At 39.0% G+C, this 19,041-nt stretch overlaps 1 protein-coding gene across 9 annotated transcripts in view; it reads left to right on the forward strand.

Moving 5' to 3' along the window:
* Positions 1-19,041, forward strand: part of MLLT10 (MLLT10 histone lysine methyltransferase DOT1L cofactor) — a 127,773-nt gene that overhangs the window by 67,103 nt on the left and 41,629 nt on the right. For 7 of the 9 annotated variants that reach the window (XM_083579344.1, XM_083579337.1, XM_083579336.1 and 4 more), the window contains 2 exons: positions 8,462-8,557; positions 16,705-16,960. In XM_083579344.1, coding sequence (XP_083435470.1) covers positions 8,462-8,557; positions 16,705-16,960 — 352 coding nt within the window. The remainder of the gene's footprint in view (positions 1-8,461; positions 8,558-16,704; positions 16,961-19,041) is intronic. The other 2 variants (XM_083579340.1, XM_083579338.1) reach the window with 1 other exon arrangement.

Raw genomic sequence — 19,041 nt, forward strand, 5'->3', positions numbered from 1 at the left:
AAAGATAAATTTAAAATGTCATGATACGGATAATTAACACTATAATATAGTTTGAAATTTTTATTGAAAGAAACAAAAATCTGCTAACTCCAAAATTCCAATTATCAAAAATAAAGGAATGATGTAAAGTGAATTTACTTTTTTTTTTTTAAATGCATTTGTGTTTGTCAGCTAGTCATACTGCAAAGGGAGAAGTCGTAGCCAAACTAAATGATGGTCTACAAAAGAGAGAGCTTAAAAATGCCTTCTCTGGCATCGTGTTTAAAAAATACTTTGTTTTATAGCAATCTGAAGACCACAGAAGTTACTAAATATAATCTTTCCCAGGCAACCAAAATGTGTGCTTGGAATTTCCCCTTATGCTTCCAAATGCCTAAAATAATGTATGACTCCTGGAATCGTTAGAAAAGGTATCTCCCCACAGAACCACAAAGTCCATAAGCTGCCAAAAGAAGCCCAAATCAGCATGTGGCAACTCATTGCCATAGTTTCCTTTTCTATTGGTCTTAAATTAGATTTACCAGGCCTTAAACTGCTGAAATGTTTGCTAGGCCAATATGTTTTCTGGTGTCATTTCTTATTCCAAGATAGCTCTCAAAATACTGTGGCTCCGTGTAATTAGGCTTGCATAGTTCTGTGGGTTCTGTGCTTTGAAAGGGATCTTACATAGCATTGGAAAGGAAAACTGAGCCACACGGAATAGATTGTATTTGTGTGGTTACTTGTACTTTATGTTTCCCACCCTTATGCCACCACATACAAGGTTTACTATGCCTGTCAGCTGCGTGCATAGGAGGGAGCTGCATTGTGGTAGGAGGCATACTTCCTCTACTCAAATTCAAATATGCTGTACACTATAAATGGAAACAAGACAGCAGCTTACTGCTACTGCTGTTTTTCAAAAGCTTGACAAAACCCCATAACATGCTTCTCTGAGCCAGTTAAGTATGGTTATTCTGTAATGAGCCTAGAAGTTGGCAGGAAATAAACTAGACTTAATAGTTGTAGTCTGATGGCCTTTTGAGAGTTCATGTGGCGCTTTCAGGTTGGTGAAAAATCTGGATGTTCTGTCCTATGAGATATAGGCAGCGTGCAGGATTGCTGGACACTGGGAAGATAGCACTGGGTGAGCTTCATGGTAACCTTTGTGACAAACTGATTGAACTGTAGAAGAACAGCCTGTCCTTCGGCTATGAAACAGGGCTGCCCCTGAGTGTTCTTCTACTGAGAACTGGTAAGGGCAAGCAGACATTTAAAGCACAGCTGGAACTCGCATCATACTGAAGTTGGAGATGAAAGCTCTGCAGTGGTTATGGCATCACTTCTGGAAAAGAAGTCTCTTCCTATGCCACAGTCTACAGACTTTTCCTCTGCTGATCTCAGTTGGAAATGGCTCGGTGGGTCAGTTATGTTCTTGGTTTGCACTCAGCTGTCTGTATTTAGGTTAACTTGGTGACCTTTCCTTCGATGATGTGCTGTACTTTCCATATGACTTAATGCACATCTAATGTATGCTTTACCCTAAGGCACTACATGTTTAGAGTAAGAGTGAGTCTTATCTCCTCCACCCCAAATTATTCAGTCATTCAAATTTATGTTGGGAATTATGAACATAGAACCAGGAGCCATTCCAATATTAATTTGTAATAAAAATTGAGATATTATGTATGTCTGAGTTTTTGGAATGTGTGGCTTGAGTTTTCTTACTTGGTTTTGTTTGTTTTCAGTGTGCTTCAGCTGATATGTATATGCAGGGATGGTATGTAGAGCAGTGGCCTAGGGAAAGAATTACAGGAGGAGGAGGAGCTGCCAGAGCCCCCTTTTCACACAACTACTTGCCAACATTCCTGTCTTCCACGTAGTCCAAGGGAAGTATCTGGGGATAGTGACACTTGAGTATCATGCTCTGCCATTTTGCTAGCACTACAACTAGCTGTAGTTTTTATATTTTATCTTTGGAGCAGATAATCTTTGGAGACCCATAATTCATAAACCTTGCTTGTTTAGCCTTGAGATGATTCTGATTAATTTGCCCTTCCATAGGAAGAGATTGTAGGAAACACATTTCTGCTGCAACAGCCTGATCAGAAGGCTATGGGTGGAATTCAGTGCCATGCTATTACAAACAGTCCCCACACTGTTCTGGGTGTTCTCCTGACCTCCCCAGAGCCAATTTTGTGTGCCAGAGAAGGACTTTCACTGACAGGGTGTGTTAGGTGAATCCTGACCTATTACTTTTCACCTTCCTATTGAAATCCTGTTGTCTTTGTACATGGAGTTTTCTTGGCAGGGATACTGGAGTGGCTTGCCAGTTCCTGCTCCAGGTGGATCACATTTGGTCAAAACTCTCCACTATGATCTGTCCATCTTGGGTGGCCCTGCACGGCATAGCTCATAGCTTCTCTGAGTTATTCAAGCCCCTTCGCCACGGCAAGGCAGTGGTTGGACAGTGTTCTCGAAGCTACCAGCATGAGTTTGACCAAACTGTGGGAGGCGGTGGAAGACAGGAGTGCCTAGCGTTTTTTGGTCCATGGGGTCACGAAGAGTCAGACATGACTAAACGACTAAACAACAACAATTGAAATCCTGCGGTGGCTTCAGTTGTTTCCACAACTTTGAGGTTAAAGGTAAAGGTAAAGGGACCCCTGACAGTTAAGTCCAGTCACGAACGACTCTCAGGTTGCGGTGCTCACCTCGCTTTACAGGTCGAGGGAGCCGATGTTTGTCCGCTTTCGCAGACAGTTTTTCCGGGTCATGTGGCCAGCAATACTAAGCCGCTTCTGGTGAAACCAGAGCAGCGCACGGAAACGCCATTTACCTTCCCGCCGGAGCGGTACCTATTAATATACTTGCACTTTTTGGCGTGCTTTCGAACTGCTAGGTTGGCAGGAGCTGGGACTGAGCAACAGGAGCTCACCCCATTGCGGGGATTTGAACCACCAACCTTTTGATAAGCAAGCCCAATGCTCAGTGGTTTAGACCACAGTGCCACCCGCGTCCCTTAACTTTGAGGTTACATCACTGCAATATAATCTGCACATGATGAAGTCTAGTCACAGAAAGTATACAGTACTACAAAAAAGCATACTGGCAGAAATTGCTTTTGCTACAACCGAGTAACATAGCCAGTCCTCTGGAATATATGTCTAGAAAACCATTATTTATTATTTCTACTACTACTGGCTATTATGTAACTTGGTTGTTACATTGGATGTAGCAACACAGTTAAGTGTTTTGGCTCCGCAAATCACAGTTTGCAACATTTGCCTAGACTGCGGCATTCAGATATCCTGTTACTGTATTTACCAAATTGTGCTTTGGCGGTTGGGAATGCTCTGCAGGCTTGCACGCCCCACTCCCTGTTCCCCTTTGGACTCATTTACTTCTTTCACTGCCTTTCGCTGTTTAGCAATGACTGTGATTCATTGGGGTATCTGAACCAGCATAACCACAGCTACTGCTAACAAAAGTTTGTTCTCAAGCAATAAAACGATGCTAAATTAAACCAGGATATACGCCTAGTTTCCATAGTTTAGTTTGAGAACCAGTGGTGGTCAGTAGTAACTATATACCAGTTATAAACATCCTGATATAAGACGTTGGGTAGAGAAAGCTAGAGAAACTCATAAATTATAGGTCTCCTTTGATTGCTTCTTTAGCCTTGAAATTCTTCTGGTTAAATTGCCACAAAGGGAGGGAAAATATGCATGGGAGGGAGAAGCGGTAATGAGGAGCACACAAAACTAGGATGTGTTCTAATCACTGAAACATAGTTTGATACTCAATCAGAATAATGTCTGAACCAAACCTGCAACCAGGGCTTTTTTTCAACTGGAACTCACCATCATCTCTCAGGTGGACACTACTGCCATTATAAGAGAATGAGTGAGGCATTCACGGTGAGTTCTGGCACCTCTTTTTCTAGAAAAATAGCACTGCCTGCAACAATTCTCTGTATTTGAGAGAAAGAAAATCCTATTTTAATTTCTCCCATGAACTTGTATAACTTGTATGCTGGATAATTAGCACATAACTTTTTTTATCATGGAGTAGCTTCAAGATATGGGAAGTGATTACTGTGTGTCTGTGTCTACACTTTTTGAAATCAAGTGTAGCCAGGTTTGCATGACAGGGTGCTGTAGTGCTTAGAGTGCTGCTGAGCCGGCACAGAGGAGACCCAAGTGTAAACCCACATTCAACTATGAAGTTTATATGGTGACCTTGGAATAGTCACTATATCTCAGCCCGGAACATCTACAACTGCCATATTTAGAGTTACTGTTCTATATATATTTAAGAATAATACTGGAGACTGAAATCTCCTTTCAATTAGGATTGTGGAAATGTGATTCTCTAGTTACTTTGGGGGTGGAATTTATCTTCTGATACTTAAGGTTTGTGTAACAGAGTATATGGAAAGTGTTAACATAATTCTACTTTTTGTCGTATATTATTGCAATTGCAAATGTTTGGCACTCTCACATATAGATTGTGTTTACCTGCACTAATTCTTTTCCAGCTTAAAAACTGGCATTCTTTAATTCTAAAGTGTCAGTAGAAGTCTCTAATAGCCTTTTCTCTTTAGTTCCGAAAGAGTGCTCAGTGTCTTCAAATACAGTTTCTATATGAATTACTGAAATTGGTAGGATCTGTTGAGATAGCGGTTTATGCATCAAGCATAATATGGACAATCATAAATTGTTTTGAGCAGATGAATAGATTTCTCCCTCTAGTGTTTCTTAAATTAATGCTGATGGAATTTGAATTCTTGAGCACTGAAGCTGATATTGATATCTAATTCTTAGTTTATCATTTATATGTTGACGGAGCAAAACAAATCTGTTAATATTAACGGATTGCCTTCTGTCTTCCATATATGGTTTGGTTCACATGTAACACCAACAGCTGGAAATTATACCCATATGAGTTCTTCCCATGCTTTGGAGCTATGGGAAGAAGCCCTGTGCCCATCCACTTCCCCTCTCTGTCCACCCTCCATTGTGTATTCCACTTCAATTAGGATTGCAGTCCTAGTTTGCCAGTTTGGATGTAATGGCAAACTATGGTTTGATCAAACAAAGAAGCAAAGTACCTTAGTACAGAGCTCATTCATGTACTGTCAAGATGTGATTTGGCATTACACATGAAGCAGCTCAATGTGTCTCCCTCTTGTGCCTGTCCTCTAGTTTACTTTTCATTTCTTTTGCTTTGAGCTTTTTTGAAAGTATTTACTTTTGATCTGTAATTTTGCAGGAAGCCAATCTAAGGCACTTCCCCACTTCTCTAAATTTGAGGTGAATAAGCTATGGGAATATATCATGCCAGCCAAATGCATACAGCATTGGGAGTATTTACTTCACTTTTAAATAAACTAAATGATTCATATAGACCATGCCAAGGTGTTTTCTTGTCTTTACAAATGTTATTGCTGAATTTGTAAATAAATGTGAAAATTCATTCATCCATGTTTAAAACATATTCTTGTGTAATGTTCAGGTTTTCAAGATTGGGTAGTTGTAATCTTGGGTTATTGTGTTTATATTATAACATGCATTATTCCCTTGATGTTGATTTGTTTATTGTTTTCATGGTCCTTATCAGGAAAGCAGGTTTACAGTCCATTATATACTTTGTACCTCAGCATTCAGCTAGACATTTGTGCCATTTTCTAGTAGTACTTTATGTACTATTTTCTCAGCAGAAAGAAAGCCAATCTGCCAAATATTATTTTGAATATAGATCTTTTATAGAATTACCATTGCCCACTGCACTACCTACTTTCATAGCTAGTTCTTCTGGTTATATTAAAGTGCATCCAGTTCACGATTTGGTTCAGATACTGAATTCTATCAATAAATGTTTCCACAGTTGGCACAACTCTTCTGCATGTAGTAAAGATATATCACATCTTACTCCTCTGAGCTTGCAGAATGAATACCTTTATTTTTAATTAGTTACTATGACTTTTTAATGTCCAAATGGTAGGTGGCAATGTGTTTTTTGGAGAGAGAAGGGGAAGTAAAGCTTTCCCTCAGTTTTAAATAAAATAATGATTTCAAACAGTATAACAGTACAATCCTATACATCTCTACTCAGAATTAAGTATCATGGAGTTCAACTCCAGAGTAAATGTGTATAGGATAGCACCACTGCAGTCTATTTGTTTAAAAATAACTGATGATAATTTGCAATGTTTTATTAAAGTGTAGCACAGCAACAGATGCTTTTAGCCTTTCTGCAGATCATGCTGGCAATCCTTTAACAATCATTAAGAAATTGGAAGGAAATTGTTTGGCTGCAGCAACAAAATATATACTCTATGAAAACTTGTTCTGGTCTCTTAACTATGCTTAAGAAAGTGCTGCTTGCTGATTCTGTCTGGATTGGTGATTAATATTAGTAGTTTTTAAAGTATTTTTTAAGACGGCAACTCAGTTTTAAGAAATATTAATTAAGGCTGTATGAATTTACCTGAGAGTACGCCTATGGTATGTAAATAATATTACACACGCGAATGTAATAAATATGAAAACAGAAAAGTACATTTTTAAAAAAGCATATTTCTAAGGAAGACTATGATTTTTAAAAAGTTTTTTACAGCAACAGAAAAAATAAATACAAAAAAATGAGAGAGCATAGGCATAAATATTTAGATTTCATTCTGCAGCTACTGTTAATTCTGTCAGATACTATGCTCATTTACCTGTTTTTTGGGGGGAAAGGGGCATTCATATATCAAAACAAGATTGCCCAATTGAGATTATTCTCTCTCTGCCTTTCCTCTAAATAAAGCTACCCATCTCTATCTCCTCTAATACATCCACTATTACACTGTTTCCTGGTGATGGCTATCTGGTAGAGGGACAGAGTGCAGAGTAGCAAGTGAGGGGGTTTTCTGTAGCTAATGGTGCTGGCATCCCTCTTGTGGCTCATTGAATTCCTTCCGAGGAAGGAAGAACCATTTGCAATGATATAACGGGACAGAGTGGTTTGGTTGCTGCTGGAACAGCAGAGACAGGGTTATCGTCTCATCTCTTGCTTGGGGCTGCTGCTTCACCTTCTCCTTGGTGCCCCTAACCTCCAGACAAGAAGAGCTGAGGATGGAAGAGCTATCATACTCCCTGTGATGCCTTCTTCACCCACTTCTCACTCACTCTTGCCCAGGTGGGAAAACAAGTAATGACTGACACCCACCCCCTTCCTTAGCTCTTTTGCACAAGATGTGCTCTGCTAAGGGAGGGAAAGAAAAAGTGGGAAAACTCAGGATTTATATTACTCCTAGGTGGCTGCTGCATGCCATCTGCAGTGGAGATTGGCTCGGAAGTGAGGGAGAGGCACAGAAGTGATTAAAACTCCAAATGAAAATTGTTGGAACAAATATAGTTTATATGTGCGTATATATTGTTGGTTTTTTATTTTGGTTGCAATCGCTGCTGAAGTTTTGTGGTCACTCTTATTGGTTGAATGATATTTTGATTATTAAACTTGTACATTTCAACAGCAAATTTTTTTTAGAAGGATTTTATCCAGAATCTTAAAAAAGATTGCATTCCTATGTCCATGTTTTTCAGATATTTTATTGAATGATATAATTTATTGCCTTCCCAGGAAAAATTCCTCAAAAAGTATATAAATGCAAAATTTATAAGGGCAGATTATGCCAAAATGCTCATTTTGCCAGTGACAAGTACCATCCCTCTGGCAAGTGGATTCTCTGCAAATATGAAGAAGGAGAGGGTGTTTCGTTTTGTTTCCCTCTGTAAAATCATAGTGAAGGAAAACAGACACATCCCACTTCCCCACTTCCTAACTATAAGCATTGGGGAAGAAGTAATATCCATGCTGCTGCTGGCATTCTCTGAAGACCTGCAGGAGGTAGAATAAACTATTGACCCTCTCCCAAGTGCTCTGAACATGCTAGAGAAGTTGGAGCTGGGTGGATGGTGGCAACCACAAACGAAAGATGGCTAGCAAGCCAAGCAAAAGATGTTTGGATATCTGTTTTATGATGTGATGTAAAACCATGTTTTTAGGAGAAATGGACAACATTAAATTTTTTATACCTTCTTTATTAACAATACTACTTTGCATTTATTACACTACAATAAAACATTAATAGTTTCTTATACATCAGAAACACTGAGGGCTGTATCCAACAGAGTTGTCTTGTTGGTGCAAGAACTTCCCCCCTCTTCTCCCCTGGCCCAGATATCTTCTGGAGTTTCCCCACAACTCTCCAGAGCAATTTTTGGGGTGTGTCTGTCTGTGTGTGCTGGGAACACGGAGGAGAGGGGAGGTCAGGTTCCATTGCAGAAGTCTTTATGTGAATGAGATGACTTCTGTTGGATACAACCCTTTATTAATTTTTAGTAGCAGCTCATATTAACGCAATTTAAATGACAAAAAAATCATTTTGCATAAACCTGATGTTGCATTTTATTTTGCTTTCATGCTTTGTTAGAAATATAAAGAAAAGGATAAACATAAACAAAAACACAAGAAGCAATCAGAATCCTCACCGTCTCTGGTTCCTTCTCTAACAGTAACTACAGAGAAAGTAAGTGAGCTTTTCCTACATCTTCTTTAGAATGACATTTATTTTCTTGGTGTATGTTTTATGGAGTGAGGAATTCTGCTGTTCCTAAATTGCTTATCACAGAGAACCCCTATTGATGATCAAACAGCTGTGCCTATTAGGTATTTGCAATATAACAAACTTGATTTTTGAAATGTACAGGTTTTCTAAAAAAATTGGATGTCATTGATTCCATATTACTGTTCCGCTAAAGTACTCTGCTGCTTACATAAATAAATATAGTAGAATAACCTCAACTATTTTAAAAGTTTCATATTCTCATTTGTAATCTATACTATAGTTTTCCAGTAAGTATCATGGTTTGGATGTTAGAGGAAATTCTGGTTTAACAAACCATGGAGTACCATATATATATAGTACAGTACATGTATAGTACAGCATAGTCTGTTGAAACCTCCACAATTGAATCAGTTAAAATACATGAAACAATATTTCCAAGTAATTTGTTCAGTTAGCTGGTTCAATTATGCAGTATCAGAGAAACAGTAAGTGTTGGGCAGGAAATCCGTCCGAGGGAGGAGGCAGCAGACACCACTGTCTCCACAGGTATTAACCGCCTTGTGAAACCCACCCAGTCAGTCCCTCTGACTAGATCTCACAGGCCATGTTGAGCAAGGGACAAGATAACATGTTTTTGGCTTGACCCTTGCAACCTTCCTGCCCACATTCTCAGGCTGCAATAACTCAAACTGATCTCACAAAAAAAATAACCAGATGGGTGTTCTAGACACCTCTACAGCAAAAAGAAAGAAAGTAGAGTAGGAAGTATGGTCTCAACCCCAAAAATCATTGGGAGTTTTCCAACTAATTTCTGCTAAGAGTAGACCCACTGAAATCAATGTGAATTGGTCTACTGTACATATGACTAACACTGGATACAACTCACAGATTATTGGACTCAAATCACCGCATTTCTGGGCTATATTTTTGATGCTGGAGAGTTCCTGACCTTAGTCTACTTATGTGACTTCGTAACACATCTTCCGCTTTGGCAGACATTTTATCCAGTGGGCTAAGTATCATTTTGGTTATCGTACCCACCCCCTCTTTGCTTGAAGAAGTGTACAGTACTGTTTCCATAACCTAGTGGTCTTTATGCAAAGATGATATCTAAAATCTTTTTTTGCTTCCAGATTTTTTTAAAAATAAAATCTTTACAAGAGAATCAGCAGAAATCTTGGCATTTGGGCATTGTTTTGTATGTCAAAATGTGTCCATATCTCTCACCCGAGGATCTTGTTTCTATGCAAGTTATGTGACTTACATATAACAGGAACATTAAGAGATTTTTTTCCTTTGGTGCTTTAGGTCATGTGGAGCTCCTATCATTTGAAGTTTTCTTATGTAGGTGGTAGGCTTAAATTTATGTTTCTGTTTGCAAAATGCGTTTCTAGATTTCATGGCTGTGGAGTTAGCTTTCTGTTTCCAACACCATGTTGTTTGAACAAATCTGTAATATAAGCAGAAGTATAACTGGAAATTATACCCATATGAGTGTTTCCTAATGATACCCAAGGGGAAGATTCAGATACTTCTCTCTCAAGTGGTGTAGAGAAAATAGATTAAAACATTGGGTACTATTTCCCCCACTTTTTCATAAGTGTTCATCAAACTAGTCTGTAATGCTAGTCTGTAATGCAGTCACCTGACTATCTTAATCACCAGTATTTTCTCTCTTCATGGCCTGGTCCTTTTAGAAAGAAAGACCTAGCATTCCTCATGTCAAAGCAGCAAGTTCCAACACTGACCTTCCTTTTGTAACTGAAAATTCCTAAGTTTTAGAATCTCTTGCTGGGTGACAGTTCTATAATTTATGTAGATGGGATTCCAGTATTCAAATGTGAATGCACTTACACAGTTGTGTGTTCTTTGCATTTCTCCCTACCAATTGGTTAAAAAATGTTTCTGGAGAGATAATAGCCAATTCAGAGACTCTCAAACACTCCACTGTTTTACAAGTACCTTGGTAATGGTTTAATAAAATGGCACTATTTTCTTTAGTTCTACATACAGCTGATGGTTTCTCTTTTAATATACTATAATATATTAGCAGCAGCAATTTTTTTTTTTAAATCAGAAGTACTTTTTGGTATTTGACACCATAGAGAGAGAAAAATAGAATCAAGCAAAGATATTTGTGCTTATGGGGTAGCTCATCACTGTGGCAGTTATTGGCATAGTATGAAGGGCAAACTACTGGATCACATTCCATAATGCAAGAATTAAAATATACTGAACTATAACCACTACGAGCATGTTTGGTAGAGACTTTTAACCAGGGATACAAGTTCTGTTCTGGAATTGCATCTTGAAGCTGGGCAAGTTACGTGTTGTGTGCTTTCATTGGATGAATCTTGTTCCTTTATTTTAAAGAACTGTTTAGGATGGGAGTAATTGGGATTGGAACATGGCACATGGGGAGAGGAGTTAATGCTTCCCCCATCATGGTCCTGACAAAAATGATGTCCCTGAAGCTGATGCTTGTCCCAATGGGGAGCCTGTTCTTGACACCAATGACAGCCTTAGGTGGAGGAGTTGTTGGGCAAGAAGGTCAGCCACTCTTTTTGGCATGCTGAGGTCCCCATCTTTATCCCACCCTCCACCCCAGCCAGCTGTTGCATCAAATAAAATAACTATACATGTTGCAATTATTTGCTTGTTGGCTTTTTCTCCGGAAAAAGGTGGAATATGGATGAGAAAATGCAATACAGTCATACCTTGGGTTACAGATGCTTCAGGTTGTGTTTTTTCGGGTTATGGACAGCCGAAACCCGGAAGTTCTGGAATGGGTTATTTCTGGGTTTCGACGGTCACGCATGCACAGAAGCGCTAAATTGTGCTTTGTGCATGCGCAGAATTGCTGAATCGCAACCTGCGCGTGTGCAAACGTGCTGCTGTGGGTTGCGAATGCTGTGGGTTGCGAACGTGCATGCCACATGGATCACGTTTGCAACCTGAGCGTCCACTGTACCTCATTTGGGAATAGTGAAGATCCTGGTGTAGAATACTCCAAATAAGAGCCTGTGGTCTTCCTTTGTGGTCTTCTTTCTCAAGGCAGAGCAGGTTGCCCTAAAGAGCCATTTAATTTCTCAAGGCATATGAGGAGAAATAATATCTAATGAAATGGCCAGATTCTTAAAATGTCCTAGGAAAGTGTCTGAGAAAGATGAGTTGTAATTAGAAAGGCACTTTCTAAGTTTCAGCTAGGTTTCAGTCAGTAAGCGCCCCCCCATCCCGCCCCCTGTTCTGGAATGCTAAGCTTTAATTTGTCACTTCTGAGGCTTCATGGAATTTTGCCACAATTTATTAGCTTTTTAAACCTATTATAAAATAGAAGTTGGTTTATATTTAGTCACAACTGAATCTGCTTACCTCACAAGACACCTAGAATAAACAATCGGTTGCCTGTTTGATGTCAGATGGTCCACAACTTTTATTTAAAAAAAGATAGACACTCAGAATAAAAACAAAATGCAATATAAAACTAGAGTAAGACATGCAATAAAAATAATGTCAGCAATTAAATGCAGCAGATTAAAACAGTCTTTAAAAGGTCTGGGAGAACATAAAGACTTTTATGTTCTGGCTCCAAAGGATAGCAAAATAGCCACAGGTGAGCCTGTCTGAGGAGACATCTTTGCTGTAAAAGGCTTCTGGTTTCCCATTAGCCTCACCTCATATGTCAAGGGCATCTAAAAGCATCATTTGCTGACCTATGCATGGGAAGTTTGATGTAGGAACATGCATTTGTTCAGCTACCCTGATTCTAAGCAATGTATAATGTACAACGTCTTCAAATACTTGTTGGCATCCGTCTGTCTTGAGAGACAATGGAGTGCATCTCTAGGAGCAAAGTCAAACTGCTGGAGAAGCACAGCACCTGCTGTGTTGGTAACTCAGAACTGCTGCCTCCCCTGTTATGTTTGCTGCGTTAGCATCACAGAAGTGACCTCCCTGAGGCGCAAACCTGAGCAGTATGCATTGAGGTCTTGAGCTGCCCAAACGACAATACCCCCCTCTCAGCCTTGCTGATGTATTGCTCTGCTTTCCTTTGGACTACGTTTGGCACCAGCTTCGCTGTAGGAGTTGCTGGAAGGAAGCGTACAAGGTGCCATCGAACCGTCTTAGGGATTCTACTTCGGATTGGTGTAGGGTTTACTCCTGAGCCTTTTCTTCTCCCAATGATGTTCTGCAAGGCAGCGGATGTTTAGGACCAGAATTTTCCTTCTTTTTGATGGGCTACCCTCCCAGGTTGAGAAGCCCCATCTGCCCCTCACTTCCCTCTACAGCTCATGCAGAAACCGCTTTCTTGACTGTTGGACCTGCTATTGGTCTCATCCGCTCAATCCGCCGGAGCCTGTCTTTGCATGCAGGGGAAGTCCGTAACTCAGCAAGGGTTTGAAACCCATAAGCTACCCTCACCTGGTTTAACCGACCAGTCAAAGCTGTTCCTGGGGTGCAGCCGCTATCGCATGCTGACAGCTTCTAGGAGTACTGAATATGTTTGTAGAAAAATGTGTGTTAAGTGTAAACAGCACATGAGAAAACTGGCCAGAGCTAATCTTTTAGGTGAAAGTTTATATTGCATTTCCTAAGTACATAACAAAATGTCACCCTTTTGAATTACACTGATTGCGCTTTGTTGGTCTTTATCACTTCTAAATTTGCTCTTGGATTCAGCTGGGTTTCATTTGGTTTAAGGAAAACGTTCCCTTTATTTTATGGGATGAATGCTGATACATATAGAATCAAAATGGCACCCCACCCACCCACCCGAGAGGCAGCAGAAGACACAGGGGAACTCAGGTTTGCAGAAGTACAGCATTAGAAATAAAAATAAAAGGGGACCAAGATCAGGAAATGGATTGTGTATACATGTGCACAACCATTTTTTGTCCTGACAGTTGCAGGAGGTGGGGAAGGAGAAGTACGGGCAGTAGTTCCACTGCCACCCGTACTCGCTTGGGAGGCCAGACTTGCAATAACAGCTGCTACTGGAACTGTGCAAGCTATGAATGTACTTCATTCTTCCTGTAACACATTTGCCTGTCCCAGATTTGAAAGCAGATAGAGGAATGATGGAAATCCCTAAGGTGGGACTTCTGGCATCTCCCTTAGAAATGAGACTGACTCTAGGTTGAGAAGGAGAGTGTGTCAGCACAGAAGGCTGCTAAAAGAAATAGGAGGCCTCTATCTCTGCCCAGTTAGAGCACAAGATCATGGGTGGAGGCCTGACGATACCCTGTGGGAATTCCTCTGGGTGTTGCACCCATGGAACTGGAGAAACTCATATTTAATGTAAAATGCTGTAACCTTGATGAAGTTTAATCATCAGGTGTTAAGTTTAACATGGCTTCTACATGGTTTAATTTTATTAATTTCCCAAAGGGAAATGAGGACGGTACAAGTTTCTGAATAAAGCTTTCTTTCATTTGTCATACATGAACATGCAACACCTTTGACCCTGTGGAAATACTAGAAAAAATATTTCTCTATTATGTCTTTATTATATTGTATATGGCCACTTGCTACCTGATTCACTAGGACTGCACAATATTTTTCTCAGGGGTATATTTTTAAAACTTCATTAAAGATTCACATTTGGTGTTTTTCCAGATTGTGTGAAGTAAATTAGAATATATTTGGCCTTCATATTTAAGCAGTATTTTAATTTAATCAATATGTCAAATATGTTTATATTATTTGTGGAATGCTTTCCTCAGGGAGGTTCACCTGGTGCCATCATTACATGTCTTTAGGCGCTAGGCAAAAACGTTTCTCTTCAACCAGGTGTTTGGCTGATTAACATTCTATGGCTTTTTAAATGTGTTTGTGGGAGTGGGGTTATTGGTTTGTTTTTGTTTTATTATGTATTTTGCATTCTCATTTTGTATTTTAATGTTGTGAACTGCACTAGGATCTTCAGATGGAGGGTGGTATACAAATTTAAACAACAACAACAACTTTAAGTGGACAAAGTGCTTGTTGACACTTAAGGAAGTGAAACCATACTGCACTTGTTTCACTGGCTTACGTCTGCCATTTTGAAAAAATTATTTGAAGCATTTCCAAAAATGGCTTTTACAAAAAACAAACCCCAACCCTGAAACCCCATAGTAATTCTGTTGCAGAATTCGGGGTGCAATCTAGCCACATTTATGCACTTTGAACTTCAATTAGAGAGCATTAAGGAGATGTTCAAATATTTTCCATTAAAATGAATGAAACCTAAGTTTTTAATGGTTGGCTGAATTATGTTCTGTTTTGGTTTTAAAAAAACAAACCTTTGGCAAAAATTCAAAGGGCTGTGAATTGTGTTTCATGCAAACACACATTTTCTTTTCTTTGAAAAAGGCCTGATTTGCACTGCAGCACCTGCTGTCCCTTAAAAACATTGTACTTGAGGGTTGGAGAAGCCTTCTTGAGCAGTAGTTGATATGGTTCAAGGGGGTGCAGCTAGAAGGGAAAATATGCAATCCATTTGTGCATATATGGAAGTATTTTAGGCATGTGGGTTAAACCACAGAGCCTAGGACTTGCCAATCAGAAGGTCGGTGGTTCGAATCCCGTGACGGGGTGAGCTCCCATTGCTCGGTCCCTTCTCCTGCCAACCTAGCAGTTCAAAAGCACATCAAAGTGCAAGTAGATAAATAGGTACTGCTCCGGCGGGAAGGTAAATGGTGTTTCCATGCGCTGTTCTGGTTTGCCAGAAGCGGCTTAGTCATGCTGGCCACATGACCCGGAAGCTGTACGCTGGCTCCCTCAGCCAATAAAGCGAGATGAGCGCCGCAACCCCAGAGTCGGCCACGATTGGACCTAATGGTCAGGGGTCCCTTTACCTTTACCTATAGAGCTCTACAGATCCTGGCTCATAACTACTAAATTTTTACCAGTAGAAAATCATCTTGTCTCTCCATTAGTCTTTGATACTTCACCAGCAGTTCTATACCTTCTTATCTGAAACTAAGTTCTTGAAACTCTTAGGAAACTTCTGCATAGGCCTCCATAGGATTGCACTGTTAGCACTATGATGTTTGAGATAAGCAAAAACAATTTTTTATATTAATTTTTATTGAACAACAAAGACAGACAGTACACATGAAGAGAAAAACAAACATTAACAACAAAATCATGTAAGCTAAACGCAAGGAGTTTCATAATAAAGTCAAAAGAAAAATCAGGAGTGAATGAAATGGATACAGTTATAAAAGGCTTGTATAACACAACTTACATTGTACAATAAAGGAAATAGGAAAAAAGAAAAAGGTACTGCCTGTTTATGGAGTGCTAAATAAATTTTTGTTTGAAGGGATTTGAATTTTGAATAATAAGCTTCTGTCTTACAAATAAGCTTGTGTCTTACAAATAATAAGCTTGTGTCTTACAAAAATATTTTCTCCAGTTAATTTAAGATTTAGTTACTTATTTTTAAATGACAAGCAGCACTGCAGAAAAAATCCATACATATGTTAATGAATATGTATAAATATTGGTGTAAATGTATTGTATTTCACCATATTGTATTTTCTTTTATACGTTGTACAGAAAATTAAAAATTACCTTTCAAATTACAATAGTCTGAACAACCTAAAGGAAAAGAGCTATCTTACAAAAGCTTATATCTGCAAATCTGAGGCAATAAAGATTAACTTACAGAATAACCTGTTGTTACATGTTGCAAAAGCATGTATTTCAGCAGGAACTAGTGTTTGGAAAAATAGCTGACATTTTTTGTATTTAATAAATAGAAGTATCATGATTAAGTGTAAGGGGATGCCAGTATGTGCACTTCTACTAATTGCTGCAATCTGATGCTTGCAAAACTGACAGCTGATATCTTGCTGATATATTAGTAAGTGTATTTTGTTCTTTATAGTTCCTGTCAGTTTAATATTTTTTTTAAACCCTCCTCAGTTATTTTAAGTGGCAACTTTATAACTTCTTTTAAATACATAGTTAGCTTTAACTTTCTCTATGATGTTTTAGAATGTTGGGACACATGTATGTTTCTGAATTGAAATAACACTGTGTGTCTTTTGGAGTACAGTTAATTTATTGTGGTCTAACTGTCTCTCTCAACTTCCTCTTTCCTACTTCAATAATGTTAGACTTACACAAGCACTACCAACAACTCTATGACAGGCTCATTGAAGAGGCTGGAAGATACCGCAGCTCGCTTTACAAATGCAAATTTCCAGGAAGTGTCTGCACATGCTTCAAGTGGTAAAGATGTTTCAGAGGCCAGAGGTTCAGAGAGCAAAGGGAAGAAGTCCGCAGGTCATAATTCAGGTCAGAGGGGAAGAAAGCCTGGTGGTGGGAGGACTCCTGGAGCTCCGGTGTCAGCAGCTTGTACTTTTCAACAAGGTATTATTCAAGAATACTATATAACTTCCATGACTGCCAAGAATTCAATAGGTTAAAAACTTTGCAAATTTAGATGTACTTTCCTATGTATTATATTTGATCAATGCAATAACTGAATTGTATACTAATTTAGTTGAGAGAAAATGTTTTGGGACAGCTAGCAGAAGTAATGCATCTTTTCTGGAAATAGATAAGTACTATTATTGTGATTAGAATATTCCTTTCCAGGAATATTTTTATAGCTATGAAATATAACCATCTGAGGGGATGAACCCTGTTTTTCCAGCTGAGACACAGACAAATATCTTTCAGGTTGTGGATTACATTTAATCAATCACTACATTTCTTTAGTCTGCATGCAGTAACGCTTTTTTTTTTTTTTGAAGCAAACTGCTCATACTACTTACTAAATAATGGACGGTCTATAATCAATGGTTGTTTAAATGGTGATCTTTTAATATTTGACACTGTATTTAGCTCACTTCATTCTAGTTATCCTTTCCATATGTTATGATCCAGTCTTTTTGTACACAGATACCCTACTGTAGTTATGGATTTCTTCTGCCACGACAGAAGAATCAGGCAACTATGATTAATACTAACCTCTGAACCATGTTTTTCAAAACCACAATTTCAAATAATTGCTTGAAACCTGTAACATACAACTAACTATGGTTGTACTATAATAGAGGAGGGAATCTTTTGTGTAGGTGAGAATAAGCAATCCAGACTTGATTTGATTTTCCAACTCATGGTGTGGAGGATCATCTGAACTAAGCCAAAGTCACCCTGGGTCTCTGCTGATAAACCTAAGAATTCCAGGCCTATCACTCCCCATTCCCTCCTACGAGCAAACAGTTTTTGCAAACTTCCTGTGGTATTTCTGTCTGTTCCTCTTACTTTCACAAAATCGCCCCCTCTTTGGTCTTTGGGAGATGGGGGATAGCTCAGTCAGTAGAGCACGAGACTCAGTCTCAGGCTTGTGGGTTCGAGCCCAACGTTGGGCAAAAGATTCTTGCATTGCAGGGAGTTGGACTAGATGATCCTTGTGGTCCCTTCCAACTCTTCATTTCTACAATTCTCCTTCCTCAATTTTCTGTGATGCTATAAAGTAGAAACAGCCCCTTTCATGCCTGTTTTTCCACCCCTGCAGTTATTCAGTATACCTGGGCTTTATTCCAGACAGCTGGTACAGGTGGGAAGCCAAAATACCTTGGCATCTCTTCCAGATTCAAAACAGCCTGTTTGAAAAGTAGTTGTTGCCTGTCCTGGGCTTGTGGGGAAAAGACAATAGATCAAACAGCAGATAACATGCTTGTAGAAGGTCCCAGTTTCCACCCCTGGTATCTCCAGTTACACAGGCTGTAAAGCTTGGGAAAGACCATCACCAGATGCTGCTAGGTAGGTGGACAATATTGGGTAGACAGTATTAGTCATGATGGACCAAATTGTCTGGCTCTGTATAAGGCAGCTTTTCATAGGTTCAAGTGAGCTAGAAATGTGAATACCAAGTGTGTGTTAACACATACGAAAATCTAATCCTTCCTAATGGATTTTGCTTATATAATCCACGTTATATACAGGACATAAACTGCCTAGTATAAGATATAAATGCAAAACACATGCATATTTCCAGTGCAGTTCTGTGCATGTTTACTCAAAAATAAGTCCCACTATGTTCAATACGACTTACTCCCAGGTATGCATACATAGGATAGTAACCTGAGTGTACTTGAGATAAATATTGATATTTAAGTAGAATAAGAAATACTGTTTGTAATTATGCATAGCTCTCTAAATGAAATGTGAATGTCAGCTTCCTTTGGGGCAGTGCAAACAATTTTTCTTCTTTATTCTTGTTACGCTTGAGACTATTCCTTTAGATATTGAGCAGGATTACCTTGTGGTGATTTTCTGTTGTATTTTCTATAATATCTGACCTCAACTTACATAAACATTACACAGTATGGGAGCATGTTGGAATAAAGACAAAAGGATTAGTGCTCAAACAAGGAAGAAATTAGACATATAAGAAAAGATGTCTTGGCCATTTTCCTCAGTATAGTCTGCTAATTTTCTCC

This window comes from Podarcis filfolensis (genome assembly GCF_964270895.1).
Source record: "Podarcis filfolensis genome assembly, chromosome: 12".
NCBI lineage: Eukaryota > Metazoa > Chordata > Lepidosauria > Squamata > Lacertidae > Podarcis > Podarcis filfolensis.